This window comes from Ursus americanus, chromosome 14 (genome assembly GCF_024610735.1).
Source record: "Ursus americanus isolate L20-20 chromosome 14, mUrsAme1.1.p, whole genome shotgun sequence".
In the NCBI taxonomy this organism is placed as follows: domain Eukaryota; kingdom Metazoa; phylum Chordata; class Mammalia; order Carnivora; family Ursidae; genus Ursus; species Ursus americanus.
In genome coordinates, this window is record NC_142140.1 from 71,266,857 (window position 1) to 71,288,536 (window position 21,680).

At 50.5% G+C, this 21,680-nt stretch overlaps 1 protein-coding gene across 10 annotated transcripts in view; it reads left to right on the top strand.

Moving 5' to 3' along the window:
* TOM1L2 (target of myb1 like 2 membrane trafficking protein) overlaps positions 1-21,680 on the top strand; it is a 111,089-nt gene that overhangs the window by 40,257 nt on the left and 49,152 nt on the right. For 8 of the 10 annotated variants that reach the window (XR_015726800.1, XM_045778270.2, XM_045778271.2 and 5 more), the window contains exon 2: positions 15,931-16,015. Coding sequence is in view for 9 of the 10 variants with exons in the window: in XM_045778270.2 (XP_045634226.1) it covers positions 15,931-16,015 (85 nt within the window). In the remaining variant the exon portion in view is untranslated. Of the gene's footprint in view, positions 1-11,333; positions 11,525-15,930; positions 16,016-21,680 lie in introns of those variants that run through there. The other 2 variants (XM_045778274.2, XM_045778273.2) reach the window with 2 other exon arrangements.

Genomic DNA, 21,680 nt, shown 5'->3' on the forward strand with positions numbered 1-21,680 from the left:
GTCCCAGAAGAGTGCAATTAATTCAGCGGGTGTGTTCACGTGCGTGCGGGGTGTGCGTGCGGGGTGTCGGGGCCTCGACTGAGACGAGGCGGTGGAGCTGGAAGGTAAAGGAAGGAGGGAGCCTCCTGTGTTCTCTTTTGACCCTTTCCATTATGTGAGCACGCATTTTACCTTGTGGTGATTAGTATGCAGCTAATACGGTAGCTGCCTGTTTCTCACTTAGCATTCCTGTACCGATTTCCACTTAGCGACTAGGCCAAAGTATTTATCATTTTAAAAAGCCACGTAGCATTTCTGCCTTATTGATGTACCCCCGTTGCTCAGCCATCCTCTCGTTTGTTGGGAGTAACAGAGTTTTTTCACAATTAGGCCACTTTGCAGAATCAGCTCTCCCCTCCCCCCTTATTTCTTCAGGGGTGTATTGCTGGGTCAAAGTTAGGAATGGTTTTATGCCTTTCCTACTGAACTTTTTTTTCTTTTGATTATGGGAAAGTTCCAACATGTGCAAAAAGAGAAAGACCATTATAATGAACTCGCGTCGTATCTGTCAGCGAGTTTCAACAATTATCAACTCATGGCTGTTTCAGGTTATCCACACCCGCCTCCCCCACCCCATCTCCTTCCCTGGATTATCTTGCGGCGAACCCCGGACATCATATAATTCCGTTTATAAATACCTAAGTGTGTATTTATTCCTAAAGGATAAGGCATCTTTTAAAAGCTTCCTTATCACATCTAAAAAGTTAATTCTTAATATCCTAAAATATCTAGCCATCACCTGAAAGTTTGAGATTGCCTGCCATTTGCTGTGGCCACTCTTGGGAGGCCAAATGGTGGTTTGCACCCGCGTGTGCACCAGGGAAGCTTTCACTTGCCCTGCCGTTCCGAGGTGGGCATTTCTTTCTGGAAAGCGGTGCTCTGACTGCAGGTCCTGGCCTCAGAGGGAGGGAGAGAGGCCGCTTTCCAGGGCCTTCTGCTGCTTGTCTGCTGTGATTTGTGCGGCGCGGGGCGGTGGGTACTACCCACCCGTGGCTCAGGCTCCCTCCAGTCAATCTGACTGTACCGCCGTATGCACACACCGGCTTGCCTTGGTGTGATGCGTGGGAGACGTCACGCTCATTTCTCCCTTTGGACTCCACTCCGCTGAGGAACGAGATGCCGTCATGCTGTTTTCTCCAGTGCTGAGGAGGTTCCATAGATACTGTGATTCTTTTTTCTACCGTAAAAATTCCAAGATGCTAGGAAAATGCCCAGTCCCCACTGGATTCCCCACATGATCATCTTATTTGCATGTTTCCCTTGGCAGGCTTTGTTTGGTATTATTCAAGGTGACCCAGTTAGAACCACTGTTTAAAGTCACGTTGTCATTAATAAGTTATACAACCTGTGTGTGATAAGTCTGTTAGCTCTGAATATTGTACAAGTAGGAACACACGCTGTGTCTGGTCTCTTCTTCATATTTAAATATGGTTACATTTAAATGTAATCTCCCTGTTTGTTCTCACTGTTGATATTCCCGATTTTTCTATGTTGATGGATAGGAGCAATTTCCCAGATGATTCAGAACCCTGTTGTATTTGTCTTTGGAATGCTAATCACATGTGTATATTATGTCCGCCTCTCCCCTTTACCAGCTCAGATTGGCTCTCTGTTTGCTCCTTCCTGACTAGCTGGGGACGGACCCTACCAGGTGGTGAAAAAAACAAGTCATGAGTAACCCACTCTAGGGCTAGGGGGAGTGAATAGGGAGGCCTGGCCAGGATAAAAATGCCTTTTGGAAGATACTGGGGTAAGAGGGCTTTTATTTTTGGAGAAAGATAGTCTTTAGAGTCAATAAAAAGGCTTTCTTATGTTCAGGACAGTCTTATGCCTGGTGCCTGGCTCTTTTTGATGGCAGAATTTAAATAACTGGATTTTAGTTTTGGTTACGAGTTTGCCATTTTATTTCTTAGTCTGTTGCAATACAATAGCCCCATTCTTTGTTCGTAAAACAATAATAGCAGAACAAATTTTTAAAGATTTGCCTCTGTGCCAGATGCTTCAACACATTATTTTCACTTTTTTCTCTTTCTCTTCCAGGCATTATCCATGTGCATCTTTTTTTTTTTTAACAATTTTGTGTTTTTTCTTTATGCCATCACAAACTGTTTCTATATGACTTTAATAATGGCCGTATAATATTCAGTCGAGTTGATAAATATACCATAATTTACTTAGGCATCCTTTTGTTATTTCATATTTGAGAAGTTTTATGAATTTTAAATAATACAACATTGAACGTGTTCCTGTGCGTAGCTTTTCCCCCTTTCTCCAGCAGCTTTGGTGAGACATAATTCGCATACTATGCAAATCACCCACTTAAAGTGTACAAGTCAAGGGTTTTTAGTGTATTTTCAGGGTGTCCAACCATCACTACTACCAATGTTAGGGCATTGTCATCATCCCATACCCAGTAGCGATCACTTCCCGTCTCCCTCCACCCTAGGCAACCGCTAATCTACGTCTGTCTCTATAAGGATTTGCCTCTTCTGGATACGTCGTATAAATGGAATCATACAACCTGTGGTCTTTCCTTCCCATTTAAAAATAGTGTGATAAAATACGTTTAACATAAAATGTACGATTTTAACCGTTCTTGAGTGTATAGTTCAGTGACACGAAGTACATTCACATTATCGTACAACCGCTTCCACCATCCATCTCCAGAACTTTCTCCTCTTCCCCAACTGAAATCCTGTCCCCACTCAACGCTGAGTCCCCGTTTCCCTCCCTGCTGCCCCTGGCAACGACCCTTCTGCTTTCTGTCTGTATGAATTTGACTAGCCTAGATACCTCACAGAAGTGCGGTCATACAGTATTTGTGCTTCTGTGTTTGGCTTCTCTCACTTGGCATAATGTTTTCAAAGTTCATCCGCCCGTTGGAGCACATACCCGAATTTCATTCCTTTGTATTGCCAAATACAATTCCATTGTATGGATATACCGTGGTTTGGTTATCTAGGCATCACCTGATGACATTTGGGTGGTTCCAGCTTTTTGGCTACTAGAATAATGCTGCAGTGAACATTCATGTGCAAGTTTTTGTGTGGATACACGTTTTCACCTCTGTTGGGTGTGTATACCAGTGAGGGGAATTGCTGGGTTGTGTAGCTTTTTCCTTGGCAATGTTTCTTTAAGAGGGGTCCTAAAGAGATTATGAGGTCAAAGGAAAAGAACTAAAACCTTTTACAGCATACCCCCTGGTATCTGTTGCCCTAGTTGTTTTTCCAAAGAGTTCTTAAATGTATGCTACCTTCAGTAATGTCATGAGCTGGTTTCACATCAGCTTTCCCAGCAGTGGGTATTATTCTGTTAAAAGTGTGTTCATTTAAGAGTAAGAATTTCACTTTACTGTTTTACCATGGGCGTTTTTTTAGTCGCTGCGCTTCCTTCTAAGACGAGGCCTCCGGATGGGAAAACCAGCTGATAGTTGAGCCTTACTCTGATGGGTCGCTTTGACTGCTCCCCACAAATGCCTTTGAATACTGCAAATGCTATGATGGTGGCAAGGAGAGTGTTTCTCTTTACCTAGTTCTGAAGGACAGCTCTTTGCAGGAGTTAGTCAAAGCACTCTGGCTTTACTGAGCACAGCAGGTGTGAGCCTGGGGGAACTTTGGGGAGTCTTTCTCCCGGCTTGGAATTTTGTAATCGCTCTTTGAGGCAGAAAGGAGACATTGCTTTTTAGCTTGGCTCAGGGTGATGCCTGTGGTCTCTGGCTGGTCTCCTGGGCTGATTGGTGCCTCGCCAACAGAACGCGGCCGTTTCGTGGTGCCTCTGGGAGGAACTTAGGGTGGCCGCCGCAGCCTCTGCCTGGAGGCTGCTATAAAAGTCTGGGAGACAGTGGCCCCCCCCTTCTGCCCTCCCCACACGTAATCAGTCTTTCCCAAGGTCCAGTCCGCTTCAGGCACGTGTTAAAAAATCATCGTTTGTGTTTGTCACACACTCCCTGTGTGCGGGGTCCCCATTTCGTGTTCTATATCATTCGCTCCTTTAATCTTCACGACCGTCCTGTTGAGGAGGAACAGCTGTTTGGCCCATTTCATGGGTAACTAAACTGTAGTTCAGACAGTTCAAGAAATTGCCCAGGGTCAAATGAGCCGGGACTGACCCGTCAAACGTCCACTTCATGACCATGCCCTTGACCAGATGCTGTCCTGTCTCCCTTCTCCGCCGAGCAGGTCTGGTGCCCTGGCCCTGCTTCCTGCCTGCAGTCTCTTGGCTCCGGTACAGCCCCCGTGCTGTCACCAGAGTGATTTGTGTCAAGCACAAATATTCTTGTCACTCCTGTTGAAAAGCCCTGTCCATTGCCTCCTGCAGACAGCCCAGACTCCTTACAGAAAATGAAAGGGCTCTCCCAGCTGGCCTCCTCTCCCTGCTTCCCTTCCCCACATCCTGGCGTTTCCATCCCGGCCCTGGCACGCCTTCACATGTCTGCGCAGCCCCCTCATGATGCCTGCGAGGACCCCTCCTCCTCCTCCAAAGTTCTGTTCTTTCATTTCACCAGGTCCTTTCCTTAGCTTTCATAGGCCCTCCCTCCCCCCTCTCCAGCACGATTAACTATTCCTCCGTCATCTGTTGCCCATCAGTCCTTTTTCTCGTCCCCCCCTCCTCCTGTTATAACACTCGTCATATTCTGTACCGGCTGCTTATCTGCCAGTCTCCTGCCTGGTGACCCTCCTTAAGGGCAGGGGCTCCCTCTTGCATATGTTTTCTGGCCCGCTCTAGCACCATGCCCGGCACCGAGAGGCCTCTCGGTAGTTTGAATTAAACTGGAAAGCCTTTGGATGGCCTTTGCATGTTCCTGCTCCCCTAGGACTGGCATTTAGCCCCTTCTGAGCATGTCTGTTTCCGTAATCAGGAGTAGCTAGAGCAGGGGCTTGGACTGGGGCAGCGCGCAGTGACGCTTGCCGGCACCCCTCTCTGCTCGCAGAGTGCACGTGAGCAAGGAGAACAGTCCCCTCCGAGGCACTATGAGGAAGAAGAAATCGGCAACATACCCGCTCTACTTTAAGGCCTCTCTGACCTGAGCGCCAGTTCCCTGAGGATCTTTTATCTTCCTGGTGGACTGGCCCACCTGCCTGGCTATTAGAGAGGGCAGTCGGCTGGGCTGGCCAGGCTGGGCCGGGCCCACCACCACACCCTCCTCCTGGCCTGGGCCTGGCTCCTGCAGAGACTTGTTCTCGGGCCCTCGTTGCCCAGTGCCATCCCAGCCCTAAATCCATGTCTTCCCGCAGCTCCCCTCACACACTCATTTACTCCACACGTAAAATATTCCAGTAAGTACAAAGGAGAGAATACATCAGACCATCTAGTGCTTCTAGAGAACACACCCCAAATGCATTTTAAATCTGTGGATCCCTCTCAAGGGAATTCCAGTTAAAAAAGAACTTGGATCAGCAGCCCCGGGCCTGTGTGGCTAACAAGCTTCTATTTTCTCTGTTGTTTGGCTGGCCTGAAGGACTCCTTTGTTTGGGGAGTGGGAGGATGTGGTGTCCTAATTAGGCCGGGGTATGGAATTGTGGCTCATACAGGGCTGCCCTTTGGAATTGAGCTCTCCAGACAGGAGAGTAAGTGCATGATTTTGTGAGTTTGTCAGTCTGTAAAGAAAACAGAAGACTAAAAAGAGGGGAAACCAAAGGCTGTGTGGTATTCTGGATTGGATCATGGACAGAAAGGGGCGTGAGTGGAGAGACTGGAGAAATCCGAGTCAAGGCTGGAGTTTAGTCCTTAGTACTGTGCCAATGGTAATTTTTAGTTTTGACAAATGACCAGTGGTTATGTAAGATGTGAACATTAGCAGAAACCAAGAGAAGGGCGTATGGGGACCCTTTGTACGATCTTTGCGACTTTTCCATCCATCTACAATTATGCCGGTATTAAAAGTTTGTTTTTTTTTTTAAAGATTTTATTTATTTATTTGACAGAGATAGAGACAGCCAGCGAGAGAGGAAGAAGCAGGCTCATAGCGGAGGAGCCTGATGTGGGGCTCGATCCCATAACGCCGGGATCACGCCCTGAGCTGAAGGCAGACGCTTAACCGCTGTGCCACCCAGGCGCCCCTGGTATTAAAAGTTTATTAATAAGAAAAGAAGAACAAGGGAGAAGGCCGATCCAGCAGCTAATTTGACCTGACCTTTCATCAGCACTGTTTTACACTTCTGCCTGCGGAGTCGGGGGAGTCAGCGTCCAGGATCTCTGGACCCGTCTGCTCTTGAGGCCAGGGTCTTCTTTGCCCCTCCATCCTCTAAGGATGGATCCGAGTCCAAGATTAGGTCTACCAGAAAGGTGGGAATCATGTGGTTGGTAGTGCTGCTGCTTGCCAGCTGTGGACTGTGGGGCCAGTCACCAATCTGGGCTTTATATTCCTCATCTATTAGAATGGGGGTAACCTGCCAAGAAGGGGAAGGAAGGATTAAATAAGATAATGTAAGTGAAGAACCTGGCCCAAACAGAAAGTTGTGCTTGGTAGACTTTGGTTTTCATTCTCCCTTCTGCTTCTCCATTGTGTGTGCCTGTGTGTGTGTGTGTGTGTGTGTGTGTGTGTGAGAGAGAGAGAGAGAGAGAGAGAGAGAGAGAGAGAGAAGGAAAGGGGAGCTATTTTTGTGAAGACTTGCGATCAGTCGTTCCATGCTAGCTTTGAGGGCAAGAAGCTGTCGGTGGGAAGCTAGCAGCAGCATGGTGTCCTCTCTCTCCTCCCCCAGACCCTACTTAAAGTCCAGGAAATGTGACATCTGTTTTGAGCAACTCACGGGGAATCTTCTTACTAGATGCGCTCTAACTTACTCTTGAAGTTTTAACATTCGGACTCCTCAGGAAATTGTGCCGTGGCTGTTTCTTTACCTTGTAGATTGGCCGAGCTGTCTGGGGGCTTCCTTCTGGAACGGGAGCCCCTTGTGGCTTCTGGGCATGGGGCTCTCTTGGCTCAGAAACAACAATCAGAAAGGCTGGAGCTCCTTGCAGGGTCCTGGGGCACTGGATGGGTCAGGCACAGACTGTGGATAGCTACTTACCTGTAGGTGGCAGTGGTGATACAGGAATGCTGAAGGAAGGGGCGCGGGGGTGGGGGGGGGAGCTCTGGCAGGATCTCTTTCACAGGAGCTGTAGTCATAATAAAAGGAACAGTGATTATCATGGCCTGTGGAGGAATGTAACTCTGTATTAGAGGCTCTGTCACCCGCTTTGTTGTATGTTGTTCAGTTTAGCCTCACAACAACTATGTGAGAAAAGTGCTGTTATTATCATCACATTTTACAGATGACGGAAAGGCTTGGACAGGTCGGATGACTGCCCTGGGGTCACACGGTAATTGGCAGAAGTAGGATCCACCAAAGTCTGCGTTCAGACCCCCGGTTCGTGTTCTCCACTTTGGTGTCCTTTCCTCCTGTTTCTGAGTCCAAAGCGAGAACATGGAGACAGCTGGGAACCTACTTCAACTCTAGTCAGACTGCCCAGTGCCTATCACCCAGGGGCCTCGAAAGGGTTTACCATCATCATCTTACTTCTGAAAGACCCTCGTCAGCATAAGGTTGGATGGACCCTCCTGAGGAACCGAAGATGTCCTGCCTTCGTGCAGCTTCCGGTTTAGATATCGAGCCAAGACTATACTCATGGCTCATTAAGCCAGTAATATTGGAAGAAACTCTTTTTTTTTTTCCTTCAAGTTTCATCACCTTTGCACCCAGTGTGGGACTCTAACTCATAAGGCCAAGATCAAGAGTCACATGCACCTCTGACTGAGCCAGCCAGGCGCCCCTGGAAGAAACTCTTAGAACAGCATTAGAATGTTCTTGAAAGCTTGATCCTTGCATAGATTATGCCTTCAAGTGCTGGAAAGCTTATCACCGGGCATCAGCAGGAGATGGTATGGAAGGAGCCTCTGGAGAGGATATGGGATTGGAGCTAAGCATGGGCAAGTTGGCTGGTGTGAAGGCTTTCAAACCAGGGAAGTCTAAAGTGATTTCCTTGGGGCTGGATGCAGATATACAAAGCCCCTTGGCTTGCAAAGTCCTCTGGATCCTGATGTGCTTCCTGCTTTTATGCACCCTTCCCCCAGCAGATAACCTACTTTCCGTGCAGTGAGGACCCAGATGGGGGTCTTCTCTTCAGCTATGCTTGCTCTTAACATTGTATGATCAGGTTTTATAAAAGTGTATGTTAGCCCAAGGATGCCCGCTTTCACCACTTCTCTTTCACATAGTACTGGAAGTTCTAGCCAGAGCAATTAGGGAGGAAAAAGTAACAAAAAGCATCCAAATGGGGCACCTGGGTGGCTCAATTGGCTAAGCATCTGACTCTTGATCTCAGCTCAGGTCTTGATCTCTCAGTTGTGAGTTCAAGCCCCTCACTGGGCTCCATGCTGGGTGTGGAAGCCTACTTAAAAAAGAAAAAGCATCCAAATGGGAAAGGAAAAAATAATGTTATCTCTGTTTGCAGATGACATGACCTAATGTGTAGAAAACCCTGAAGATTTCATGGGGAAAAAAAACCATGAGAACGATGCAGATTTGGAAGTCGAAGGGTACAAAATCAATACTCGTGAGTCAGCTGTTCTATACAATGAACAATCTAAAAAGGGAATTAAGAAAAGAAATTCCATTTATAATAGCATCAAAAAGAATAAAATCCTTAGGAATTATCAAAGAGGCAGAAGTCTTGTACACTGAAAACTACACTGAGAGAAATTAAAGAAGACATAAATAAATGGAAAGACATCCCATATTCATGGATAGAACACTTAATATTTTTAAGATGACAATACTACCCAAAATGGTCTACAGATTCAATGCGGCCCTAATCAAAATCCACCAGTATTTTTTGCAGAAATAGAAAAATCCAATCTAAAATTCTTATAGAATCTCAAGGGACTCCAAATAATTAAAAAACCTTGAAGAGGCAAGGCAGTTGGAGGATTCATACTTTTGATTTCAAAACTCACAGTAATCAAAACAGTGAACAGTGTGGTACTGGTGTAAAGACAGATATAGACCAATGGAACAGAATAGAAAGCCCAGAAATGAATCCTCTCACATATGGTCAGTTGATTTTCAACAAGGGTGCCAAGACCTTTCAGTGGGGAAAGGACAGTCTTTTCAACAGATGGTGCTGGGAAAACTGGATATGCACGCACTCAAGAATGAAGTTGGATCTTTACCTTATTCCACAGGAAAATTCAAATAGATCAAAGACCTAAACACAGGGAGGGGCGCCTGGGTGGCTCAGTCAATTAAGCGTCTGAGTCTTGATTTCTGCTCAGGTCAAGATCTCAAGTGTTGTGGGATCGAGCCCCAAGTTGGGCCCTGTGCTCACTGGGGAGTCTGCTTGAAGATTCTCTCCCCCTACCCCTCCTTCCACTAGCGCCCCCTCTCTCTCAGATACATTAATTAATTAAATCTTTTTTAAAAAATGAAGAAAACTACAGGGAAAAAGTATAATAATGTTGGATTTAGCAGTGATTTCTTGGCTATCATACCAAAAGCATAGGCAACAAAAGAAAAAAATAGGTAAATTGGACTTCATCAAAATTAGGAACTTTTGTGCATCAAAAGACATTATCAAGAGAGTAAAAAGACAACCTACAGAATGGGAGAAAATATTTGCAAAATATACATCTGATAAAGGATTAGTATCCAGAATATGTAAAGAACTTTTGCAATTTGATAACAAAATGACATGACCTTATGTGTAGAAATAAACCTTGAAGATTTTGTGAAAAAGAACCCTGTCAGAACCAATAAACAAATTCAGCAAGGCTACCTCATTCAGAAATTGACTCGAATAGACATTCACCCAAAGAAGATAAATAGATGGTCAATGAACATGTGAAAAGATGCTCAACAGTGCTAAGTCATTAGGAAGTACGCATCAGAACCACAGTGAGATATAAAATAACAGGTGTTGGCGAGGACGTAGAGAAGTTGGAACCGTTGTCCGTTGCTGGTGGGAATGTAAGCTGCTTCTGTGGAACGCAGTTTGGTGGTTTTTAAACAGTTAAACATAGTATTATCATAAGATCCAGTAATTCCACTTCTGGGTATATACCCAAAAGAATAGAAAGAAGGGGCTCGGGGGCGCCTGGGTGGCTCAGATGGTTAAGCCTTCAGCTCAGGTCATGATCTCAGGGTCCTGGGAGTCGATCCCTGCATCGGGCTCCCTGCTCTGCTTCTCTCTCACCCTCTGCCCCTCCCCTCACATGCTCGATCGATCACTCACTCTCTCAAGCGAATAAATAAAATCTTAGAAAGAAAGAAAGAAAGAAAGAAAGAAAGAAAGAAAGAAAGAAAGAAAGAAAGAGAAAGAAAGAAAGGAAAAAAGAGAGGGGCTCAAACAGATGCTTGCACACCGTGTTCCTAGCAGCATTCATAGGAGCCAAAAGGTGGGAACAAGCCGTGCATCTACCCGCAGGCGAATAGATAAGCAAAATGTGGTATATACGTGGGACGGAATATCATTCAGCCTTCAAAAGGAATGAAATTCTGACACCTGCTACGAGGTAGATGAGGCTTGAGGACATTATACTAAGTGGGATAAGCCAGACACAAAAAAAGAAATACTGTGTGTTTCCACTTATATGAAGTTCTTAGAGTTGTCATGTACATGGAGACAGAAAGTACAATGGTGGTTGCCAGGGGCTTGGGGGAGGGGGGAGCAGGCAGTTAGTGTTGAAACGGGACAGTTTCAGTTTGTGAGAAGATGAAGAGTTCTGTGGATGGGGGGTGGGTTGCACAGCGATGTGAAATGTATTTCACGCCACTGAGCTGTACACTTAAAAATGGCTCAGATGGGGACGCCTGGGTGGCTCAGTCGGTGAAGCATCTGCCTTTGGCTCAGGTCATGATCCCACGGTCCTGGGGTCAAGTCCCGCATCAGTCTCCTTGCTCCGTGGGGAGCCTGCTTCTCTCTCTGCCTGCTGCTCCTCCCTCTGCTTGTGCTCTCGCTCACTCTCTCTCTCTCTGACAAATAAATAGATAAAATATATTTTTTTAAATGGCTCAAATGGTAAATTTTATGTTACATACATCTTACCACAATTTAAAAAAAAAATCACCATTGCCAAAGAAGAAGAAAAAGTACACATAGGCCAACATGCTGTCAGAGCGGGGTGGGGGATGAGGAGGGTCAGGATCAGAGATCATCTGGGCCTGTTAGCTCACTTGTCAGGAAATCTAATGCCCAGAGAAGAAACCGGCATAAGTCCCAAGAGCTCAGCATCAACAGAGGCCAAGCCAGGACTGGAGCCAGAGTCACTTGACTCCTTGTCCTCCTGTGGGCCAGGAGCTTCATGAGGGCGGGGACTAGACTGTCTTGCCTTCCACTGTGTCCCCACGGTCCAGCACTTCATAGCCGCGCGGTCCACTGTGTCGGCTGGATGACCCATGTTGGCGCTTCTTCCCCCGGGTTCTCAGCGCCAGCTGCACTTGGAGGCACCCAGCGAGCTGTTCGAGCATGTGTGTACCTGGCCGTGTGCCCTTGAGGTTCTGATCAGAAGGTGTGAGGTGGGACCAAGGCAGGAATACTTTGAAAAAGCTTCTTGTCCTGGTGAGGGGCTGCTGGGGGCGCAGTCGGTTAAGCATCCGACTCTTGGTTTCAGCTCAGGTCGTGATCTCAGGGGCGTGAGATCGAGCCCCGACACGGGGCTCTGTGCTTGGTGCTGAGTCTGCTTGGGTTTCTCTCTCCCGCTCCCTCTGTCTCCCCTCCCCCACTGCCTCTTGATAGCTAGCTAGCTCTCTAGCATCCTGGCGATTCTAACCTGCCGGCAAGTTTGGGAAGCACTGGTCTACCTCCTGCACTCCCCTGGTGATCTCTAGCTGGGGAGTGAGAGACAGAGGCTTAGTAGCTTCCTCTGGGACCACACAGCCACTGGCTGGTTCTCTCTGGCTTATCTTGTCAACCTTTATGTTCTGCTTAAAGAAGCATGCTGTTGTCTGTCACAATGTGTGTGCGGGGGGCCATTAATTTCCTCCCTGCTCCTTGGCACCAGGGCACAGGTATCAAAGCCACCCAGAGTGCTGTGCTTGTCCTCTGTCACAGCTCCGGCTCACCGTATCTTAACTCACCACCTTCCACTCTCCCATTAGACTGACCTCTTAAGGTACAGTCTTAATCATCGCCCTCTCTCCGTCTGCAGGGGCAGTGCATGGCACATGCCAGGCTCTGCCAATCTTGAGTAAAGGGCATGGGGACCGTGGGGCTTTCTTTTGCCTTAAAGTTAGAAAGCTGCCTCATAATAGTCTACAGGCTGGCCACACGTACTTTGTATCCCTTCTTCTTGTCCTGTTATCTTCCTTTGAGGAAGGGTGAGACAGGAGCAGGGACAGCTGTCAGAGAAAAGGACATCCTATAAAATAGGGATGAGTATTTGGAATTCATTCTCTTGTCTCTCCAGTGGAAGGGGAGCAGCTGCAATTAACATTCACAAAGCATGTTAGGAATTTGAAGCAATAGACAATAATGGCTCTGTGTAGAATGTCAGGATTGATTTTTCTTTCCACCTGACTGGTATATGCCAGCCTGCCTCACTGGCGTATAGTAATCCAGAAGGTTCATCTCCTGTTATTGGTGCATATTATCCGATGAGCTTCCTGCCCACCCAAACCCCCTTCTCCTCTTCCCCTACACCTGGCATGAAGCAACCCTGTGCTGTTCCTTTGTGCCACTGCCTCTGGGCTCCTCCCCACACCCTTGATTGTTGGGGGGTAGATAATTTGGCTGTTTTTTCCTCCATTCTCACCAAAAGGATGTTGCTGAATGCAAAATGTTAAAGCCAGCCCTCTTGCCTTCTGGTGCTGGCTGCTCTGAAGTCTCTATATTTAACATCAAAGTGTAGACAGCAGCAGCCAAGAAACCATGCCACTGGATTGTGAGGCTCCCGCCAGCAAGACTGCCTGGGATTTCGGGCTGTGGGGGTGGGGGCACCGAGAAACCAAGCCGGGGAGAGTGCTATCATTGCCAGCAGGGTCCAGGCTTCTGGGCATCCCCAGCCTCCACCAGGCTCGAGGCAGCCTTTTCTGAATGGGGAAAATGCCATGGCAACAGCATTGAGCTAGCCTACTGTCTTGCACTGAAGGTTTCATGGGAGCTGTGTCTGCCCTGCTCAGCCCAGTCGAGCCCAGCCCTGCCCAGTCTTGCCCTGCCCTGCCCAGTCCTGCATTGCCCTGCTTAGCCCAGTCCAGCCCTGCCCCACCCTGCCCAATCCTGCCCTGCCCAACCCTGCCCTGCTCAGCCCAGTCCAGCCCTGCCCAGCCCCTCCCTGCTCTGTCCAGTCCTGCCCTGCCTGGCCTTGCCCAGCCCAGCCCTGCCCAGCCCTGCCCTGCCCTGCCTTGCCCAGCCCTGCTCATCCCAGTCCAACTCTTCCCTGGCTTGCTCTGCTTAGCACAGCCCTGTCCTGCTCAGCCCTGCCCTGCCCAGCCCTGTCCTGCTCAGCCCCTCACCATTAGCATTTCACCAGAGAACCTGGAAAGGTCAGCTTTTGCAGCCAGGGTCACTGGCGTTTTGATCTGTATCTGTCCCGAGGGCTGGCTGGTGGGAATGACCTGCCCCATTGCTCCCTGGAGCTTTGTGTTTCTGCTGTTGCACCAGGATTTATCTTAGGTCTTGACGATTTACGTGACAAAAGAAATGAGATTGAATTTTGCTTCCTCTGGCCTGGGGACAGGGCGCGAACGAGGGAGCCGGAGCCCGCTTTGAGTGGCGGCAGTTCCAGGGGCAATCAGATACAACTTTGTTCCCATTGCTGGGAATTCTTTTATGAGGAGAGAGAAATCAGAACTGATTTGAGCTCCTTTGTCAGCGTTACTTCCCTCATCTGTTTCAGCCGAGCCAAATACCCACTGTTGTATTTATGTGGCATTTCCAGCAAAATGAAAAGAAAGCAGCATTCTTTTTGGGTTGATTCTTTATAATCAAAACGAGTATATATCTTTTAGCTTGGAAACTCAGAATCCCAGTAATTGAATAGAATGCGCTACCCGGAGGATCAGTTATCATGCCTTTGAACCCCTTCCCGGTATTATTAGAGGAAGGGAGCGGGTGAGTATAAGGGTAATGGATTCTGCTGCTAAACCGAACTTGGAAATGAGGTTTCATTGATTTAATATTTCCTCCATTAAGCCTCCCAAGACAGTGTCCCTGTGGCCCTACCAAAGTGCAGTCACAGACTTTCTTTCTCTGAGAGTCTGTGCCGCTGCCGGTGCTGTGACGGGGACAGATGACCAGCTCCGAAGGGCCCTTGGGCCCCTGGCCTCTCCCCAGGTGGGCTCAGAGGGTGGAAGACCCGCCGCCTGCAGGCCCAGAGGCTTTATCTTGAGGATATGCTCTGCGTTTGTGGCCACAGACACTCCCTGCTGTGGGGGACCTTTGGGGGAGTTGCCTCTTCTGGGAATGGACACCTCGAAGGGGAAGGCTGTTCAGAGACAGCCGAGTGTGGCGGGGAGAGGGGTGGGCTGGAGGCACGAACTGTTTCACCCACATGCTTACCTGCTCTGGACCCCGCTGAAGCCTGGTGCCAAGGGAGCACACTGCTGGGCCCATTCCAGATGCTTCCTCCCGCCTGTCCCCTCAGCCTTCCTGTAGCCTCTGCCCTTCATCTTTGCTTCTCCAGGCGAAGCTGACTGGTGCTTCGAGCCATCCTTCCTGTGGGCCTATCCCTCCTCCCCCTCCCACCATGGCTCTTGTCCGCACCCCCGAAGCGGCTCTCCTAATGTGGCTCCTCTTCGACACGCATGCGCATGCCGTGCAGGGGAGCAGCGTCTCTGGGGCCTGTGTGCCTCTGCGCGGTCTCCGACACGGGTTCTCATCCCTGCCTCTCCCTCTCTGCACACACTTTCCTCTTCTTGTACAAGGCACTCACCAAATACTGCCTCTGTCTCCTGCCAGCCTGGCACCCTCGTGGACTTTGGTGACGGGCTCCTCCAATCTCCCAGTGCCCTGCCTAGTCTGCTGCATTCGCCTGAAGCAGATCCTCCTCATTTGTGGGTGGGTTTGCTTGTTCCAGCGGGTCAAGGGGCTTTGGGTGCTATGGAGAGGACTAAAGAGGGCAGAAAAGTTGGGAATATGTCTTTTTTGGCAAAAATGAAAACGAGGCTTTTAAATGCAGACCGAAGCTGCCGCACAAATGTTTAGAGCAACAGCTATATTTTTAGAGTGTGTTGTCACTGCCTGTAGGTATAGGCTTTGTTTGGACGTTGTGAGTTCTAGTATGTTATGTAAAGAACAAGGACCCTTCCAGCATGTACGGAGGTCATCTGTGTTATTGTTTGAGTACCAGTGGAAGTATGGGTTGTAGGAACAAAATGGTGGCAGTGATCTCGCTGTCACGGAGTGTACAGTTGGGAAGGGGCAGGGTTAGAATTGGTATGAGCTACAACCTCAGATCCGAAGTCCCACTTGGCTAGCAGCCGGGCAGGTGTCGTGCAACTGTCTAGGCTTTAGAGACGGGCAGACCTGACCTTGCATGCATGTCAGCCCCAATCCAATGATGAGATCCTGCCAAATACCCAACCTTTCCGAGCCTGTTTCCTTCCTTTTAAATGCGGGAGGGAATAATACCTACCTGAAGGGGGCTGTGGGGTTTTTTAATTTAATTTTTGAAAGTTGTAATTGTGTTACGACACACATCACATAAAGATTGCCATCTTAACCATGTTTTAAGTGTTAAGTACCTCTGCGCCCTCACGCAGCCAACCTCCAGAACTTTTTATCTTGCAAGATTCAGGCCCAGATCCCTCTCTCTCTCTCCGGATGTTCCGTTGTGAAAGCAGCACCCCTAGAACTGCTCTGTTGGCTCAGCCCATCTGCTTGGGAGGAGAATGTGGTGGTTCTGGGCCCTTCCTGTTTCCTGCCAGGGCCCCCATATTCCGGGAGAAATGTAAATCCGTCTTCTCTCTGATTTTACAGAAAAGGCAACAGATGGCTCCCTGCAGAGCGAGGACTGGACGTTGAACATGGAGATCTGCGACATCATCAATGAGACAGAGGAAGGGTATGTGTGCTTCCTGCCCCCTACCCCGCCATCTTCCGTGAGGCTGGTCAGCTCCTGGGGGTCACTCAGACAGAGCCTGTCCGCGCTGAAGGGTGGGGGTGTTTTACTCTGTGTTTTGTTCCCAATCTGTTTGCTTTGGCATCTAATAAACGGACACTCTTCATTATCTTTCCTCTTGCTGCCCGCCCCCGAGCCCCACAGCAGTGACGCCCTCTTTTAATGACCGGCTTTGAATCACAGTGACAATGAAGTCTCCTGGTTACTTGGTCCCTGTCATTGTCGTCACCTCCTCCTGCCCTCCTCCCTGGTTCTATCTCCCCTTCACCAACGTGAGGCTGTCTCTGTCCTGCTTTGTTGGACTGGAGCCGCAGGAGGGAGTGGGCCCATGGCGTCCGTAGGGGGAGAGGGCCGCGTGAGGCACAGAGCAGCGAGTGTGTTTGGCAACCCCCCGCAATCCCTGCCCTGCCGGGTCGGTTTTTCAGGCTGTTCACTGTATATCCTCTTCGGCAGTCCAGCTACGTTCTGTTTACATTCATCCAGATTGGTCTGTGTTCTGCCCTCTGTCCACGCTATACAGAACGGTATCTACTATGGGCACGCCCTCTCCAGCCATCCCCGGAGTGCGGAGAGGGACAGGCCAGACTCTGGCAGCCCCGGGCTTGCATCTTGGTGCCAGCCCTTGCAGCCTTGCCGTGTATAAGCTGGGGCAGGTCCTGTTTTCAGTGGACAGATATTTACTGAGTGGCTGCCTCATGCTGGGCCCTAGTGTGAATGCCCAGGGCACGGCAGGGAGCAGGACAGACGCCCTGAAAGCCATTACATGTTACATTACGTGGCCACATTACATGGTCAGCTGGTGACAAGTCTGGAGTGAAATGAGGCGAGGGAGGGTGAAGGCTGGGAGTTAGCATTTTTTTTTTTATTTTATTTATTTATTTGGAGAGTACACATACTCGAATGGTGGCGGGGGAGGTGGGGAGGCAGAGGGAAAGGGAGAGAGAATCCCAAGCAGACCCAGCGCTGAGCACGGAGCCTGACACGGGACTCCATCTCCCATCCCGAGATCATGACCTAGGTTGAAATCAAGAGTTCGCCGCTTAACCGACTGAGTCACCCAGGCACCCCGGGGAGTCAGCAATTTTAAGTGGAGGAATCAAGGAAAGCCTCACTTGAGAAGGTGACATTGAAGAGCGACTTGAAGGAGATGAGGGGGTGAGGTGTGAGCGTGACAGCAGGAGAGAACCTTCCAGGCAGAGGGAACAGCAAGCACAGCAGTCAGTCCTAGGACAGAGGGCAGGGTGTATGTTTGAGGAAGGCAAGAGGCTCGCAGGGCCAGAGTGGAGAGAGTGAGGAGGGGTCAGACGTGTGCCCATCCAAACAGTGCAGGGCTCTGGCCTTGACTTGGAGGGGAGGGGATTTGAGCAGAGAAGGGCGTGGCCTAACTAACTCATTTATTTATTTAAAGATTTTATTTATCGAGAGAGAGTGCGTGTGCACAAGCTGGAGGGAGGTGCAGAGGAAGAGGGAGAAGCAGACTCCCCACTGAGCAGGGAGCCAGATGCAGGACTTGATCCCAGGACCCTGGGATCATGACCCAAGCCGAAGGCAGAAACCCAACCGACTGAGTCACCCAGGTGCCCAGGTCTAACACGTTTTAAAGAGATTGCTCTGGCTGCCATGATCCGAATGGCCTGGCTGGGGGTGGGAAGGGCAGAAAGGGGGGAGTGAGTTAGGGGGAGTGCGATGATGGCAGTTTTGACGTGGATGACAGTAGGGGAGGGAGAGAGGAATGGTCAGCTTCAGAATATATTCAGAAGGTGGAGCCAGGGGGGTTTGTGGAGGTTTATGTGGGCCTGAGAGAAGAGAAGAGTCAGGGAGCCTCCAGTGTTATGGGCTGAGCCACCTCACGAAGGGAACAGGCTGAGGGGCAGAGATGAGAAGGTCAGCTAAAATGCCTCAGGTCAGAGCTGCCTGCTAGGCCCCAGGTGCCATGCTGCCCGTCCCGGTGCAGAGAGGGATACGGAGCTGGGGCAGGGGCTGCGCTGGAAGTGTACGTGTGGGCATCTTGGGGCAAAGATGGCATATCGCTGCCTCTAATGTAGGTGGTCAGCTTGGCGCCTGGTACACGTCCAGGTCCCAGAGTTGTGGGGGGCTGTGCGTTTCCAATGCCAGAGTCACTGGCTCCCTTCTTTCTCCTGTCCCTTTTTCTCTGGTTGTCCAGACACAGTGGACCCCACAGATGGAGGTGCAGTGGGTTCCAGGATGCCGAGGCGAGTGTGGCCCAGAGACTCTTGAGGGGCTCACGCTGCAGGACTGCAGGAGCGGGCGGGCTGTGGCCGAGGCACGCGCCCTTTGCAGCAGACACGGGGCAGGCTTTGGGCTGTGCCTCAGTGGGGCAGGAAGAGAAGGCGGAGTGTAGATAAGAGCACGAAAGGGCAGTGTGTGGGGGCCGCAAGCAGTCTGGGTGAGCAGGGAGAGTGGGGAGGTGCGAGAGCCGAGCTTCCTCCTTCCGGGGTCTAGGAGGCGGATCACCTTCCTTTCCCAACACTCAGCTCGCCTTCCTTCTAAGGTGGCCCGCGCTCCCGGTCCTGCCGTTCTGGGTGAGAGCACCTCAGGGACGCCCGGCCAATTTCTGTCTTAGCCTCTACCGTGAGGTGATTGTCACCTCTCTTCCTAAGCAGGAGAAAAACTCTGAAGTTCGACTAACGGTCGGGCACCCCATCAGCTCCTTCCTGTTTCAGGGATTCGGTCTCAGTCTCAGCGTTCCTGCTGTTTCCCCCTCACCTCTCCCTTTCACCGATGAGTTCTGTCTTTCGCTGGAGCTCAGTTTGAAGCGCATTTCCCTGACACTCCTGTCTCCCTAATCTGGACAAGTCCCCCCGTCTATGATTTCACAGTACCCTGTATGATACCAGGCCCATCCGTGTACATTCACATGTGTGTGTGATATGTTTGTTAGGCCCCCCTCAGCTGTGCGTTCAATGAGGGCAGAATTCCGTTTCACGCACCATTTTATGCCAACACCTAGCCCAGCGTACACATAATTGACTGTTGACAAGCATTTGGTAAATAAGAATAAATGGATGGAATCCCTAAGGGACTCCCATCTGATGAGGAAGGCAGAGCATCACCGTAACACAGTGCGCCAAGAGGCGCTGCCTCTGATGGGGAGAGACCAGAGCCACGGCCCCTGGCTGGCCCTGGGGCTGTCCGTGGCGGAGGCTGCTTGGACGAGGGGACACCCAAGTGGGGTCTTGCAGCATAGGAGGGCGTCCGCCAGGGGAGGTGGGTGCTGGCAGGCGGGAAGGTGGACACCCAGGCTGATGGGCAGGAGTGGGACGGGGAGTGTCGTGGGGTTAGACGTGTGGAGCCTGGAGCCACCTGCCTGGGCTGGAATTCTAGGCCCTCCGCTCCCTCGCCGTGTGTCCCTGTGTCTCGGTGTCCTCATTTACAAAGTGTGGGGACGAATAGTGCCTATCACATAGGCTTGTTAGAAGGATCAAAGCAGTAAATATTCTGAAATGTCTGGCTATGTGTGGATCCATGTCCGTGCTCTGCATAGGGCTGTGTTCTTTATCCGTGAAAGACTTAACACGGCACGTGACGTCCTCCACACTCTGAGCTGTAGTGTTATCTGGCCAGTCCTGGGTCCTGATCCCTGTGGGTTGACTGCCCTGTCCCTGTCCGCTATGCCCTGAGCGCTTGCCATCTGTGTGCCTGGCCGCCACGCGAGCCCTGGATTGCACCAGATCACGTGGCACCACGCGACAACCCCAGAAGGCAGGCGCAGCCCATGTTGAAGAAACTGAGGTCCAGAGTGGTTTGGTCACTTGCCAGAGGTCTTCACGGCATGGCTGAAAAGGGCAGAGGCAAGATGCAGGGCCATGCTGACTTGGCTCTAGCCGCCAAAACTCTGCCTACACTTCCTTACTTAGAGCTTCACCTCTGGGAGGTTGTGGTCCCGGTGGGTGCAGATTGGGTGAACTGCCCCCCAGGCCCCTCTTGGCTTTCCCTAAAGTGCCCAAACTGAGATGCTCTCCATCCTAAGGCCTTGTGCCCCTCGTCCCCTGAATCATTGGACACTAACCAGGAGTGTCTGCTCGAGAGCCCGCCTGGGACTGTTTTAGGCCCTGTTTACCAGACCTTGCGCAGACCTACCTAGTTTGGGCCCAGGAGTGTGGATTGGGTATGTGCTCCCCAGGTGACTCTGATGTGTGTCTCCAAGAAAGGTCCTCTGACCTGGGTCATGTTCATGACCACGTCTGGACCTTCCCTTGCTCAGGGAACCTTTGGACCCCAGCCTCTCAGCCGGAACGTGCAGGATGGAGCAGGGTAACAGCAGAGAGAGGGGAAGGGAGGGAGGATGGAAGGGAGAGGAAGAGTCTGGAGCGCGGGAGGAGGGGCAGCCGTGTCCTCCTGGGAGCCTTGGTTCTGGAGCCAAAGGACAAGAGGAGTTCAAGTATGACTAGAAAGAAGGGTTCTTGGGAGCCTGGGGTGGAGGAGACCTCGGGGAGGCCGAAGATGATCCAGAGGCCAGGTCCTGAGGCCCTGGGTGCTGGCCTTCCTGCCGAACGCTTCCAGGGCGGCCGGGCATCTGCCGGGGGCCACTCTCCTCCTGCTCCCTTCTGCTCCCCTCCCCTGCTCCATCTTGGCTCTTGACTCTTCCTTCTCTCCTTTTTCCCTGATTCCAGCTCCTTGCTGTTTCATCTGCGGCTGCTGCTTGAAACTTTGCAATTCCTCTGACATGACTTTGATCTTCCTTTCTGAAGCTTCTCCCCCGGGGAGAGAGATAAATACTTGCTTTTGTGCTCACCCAGTCACTCCGAGGCAGTACTTCCCGCCGATGAATTTCCATTTTAACTCTTAACCCGGGAGCCTGCTGACTCTCTGATTTTTCCACCACCACCATCACCCCCACACTGGGAGAGCTCTGCGCGCTCTGCTCTGGCAGCACTAAGTGACCGCAGCCCTTGGAGGCTGTTCTCATTTTTCTGCTCCGTGGAAGTTCAAGAGGAGAGGGATGAAGCTGGATGGAGAGGGATGGCAGCCGTGGGTCAGGGCTGACTGTGGCTTGGCAGAGCCTTTGAGAGAGAGGATATCAATCCACGCTCCTGGCCAGCAGCCACTGACCCTCACCAGCTCAAGTCCACAAACAGTCCTCAAAGCCAGGAGCTTGTCATATTTGCAGAAATCAGCATCCCTGTTTGGAAACTGCAGCCATACTGCAAACACACTTGGCAGGGACCCATTCCCCAGAGAGCCTCGTCCCATCAGCCTTTGGGCTCCGGAGCCAAGAATTCCTGCAGGCAGCCACGTTTCAAGTTGGGAATGGGAAATAGGTGACTCAGGGCGCTTTAAAATTTCTTCTAGAAGCCTTGGCCGGCTCCTGTGTATTTATGTCTATACGGGGCTATGAGCAGAGCTTCTACCCTCCCTTCCCCCAGCTGCCTCACACATATTTGGAAGGACTTTTTCCTCTGGTAAAGAGATCATAAATATTTCAGAGCTGTAGGAATAGGAGGTCCCTGACTTACAAACCTTCAGCGTTCGAAAGACCGAGATATTCTGACACGTTGATCAGGGGAAGGCTGGAGCCCACTTGTGATAGCAAAAGGCCAGCCTGTAGCCAGACTGGGAACTCCCAGGAGCACAGGTGATGGGGTGG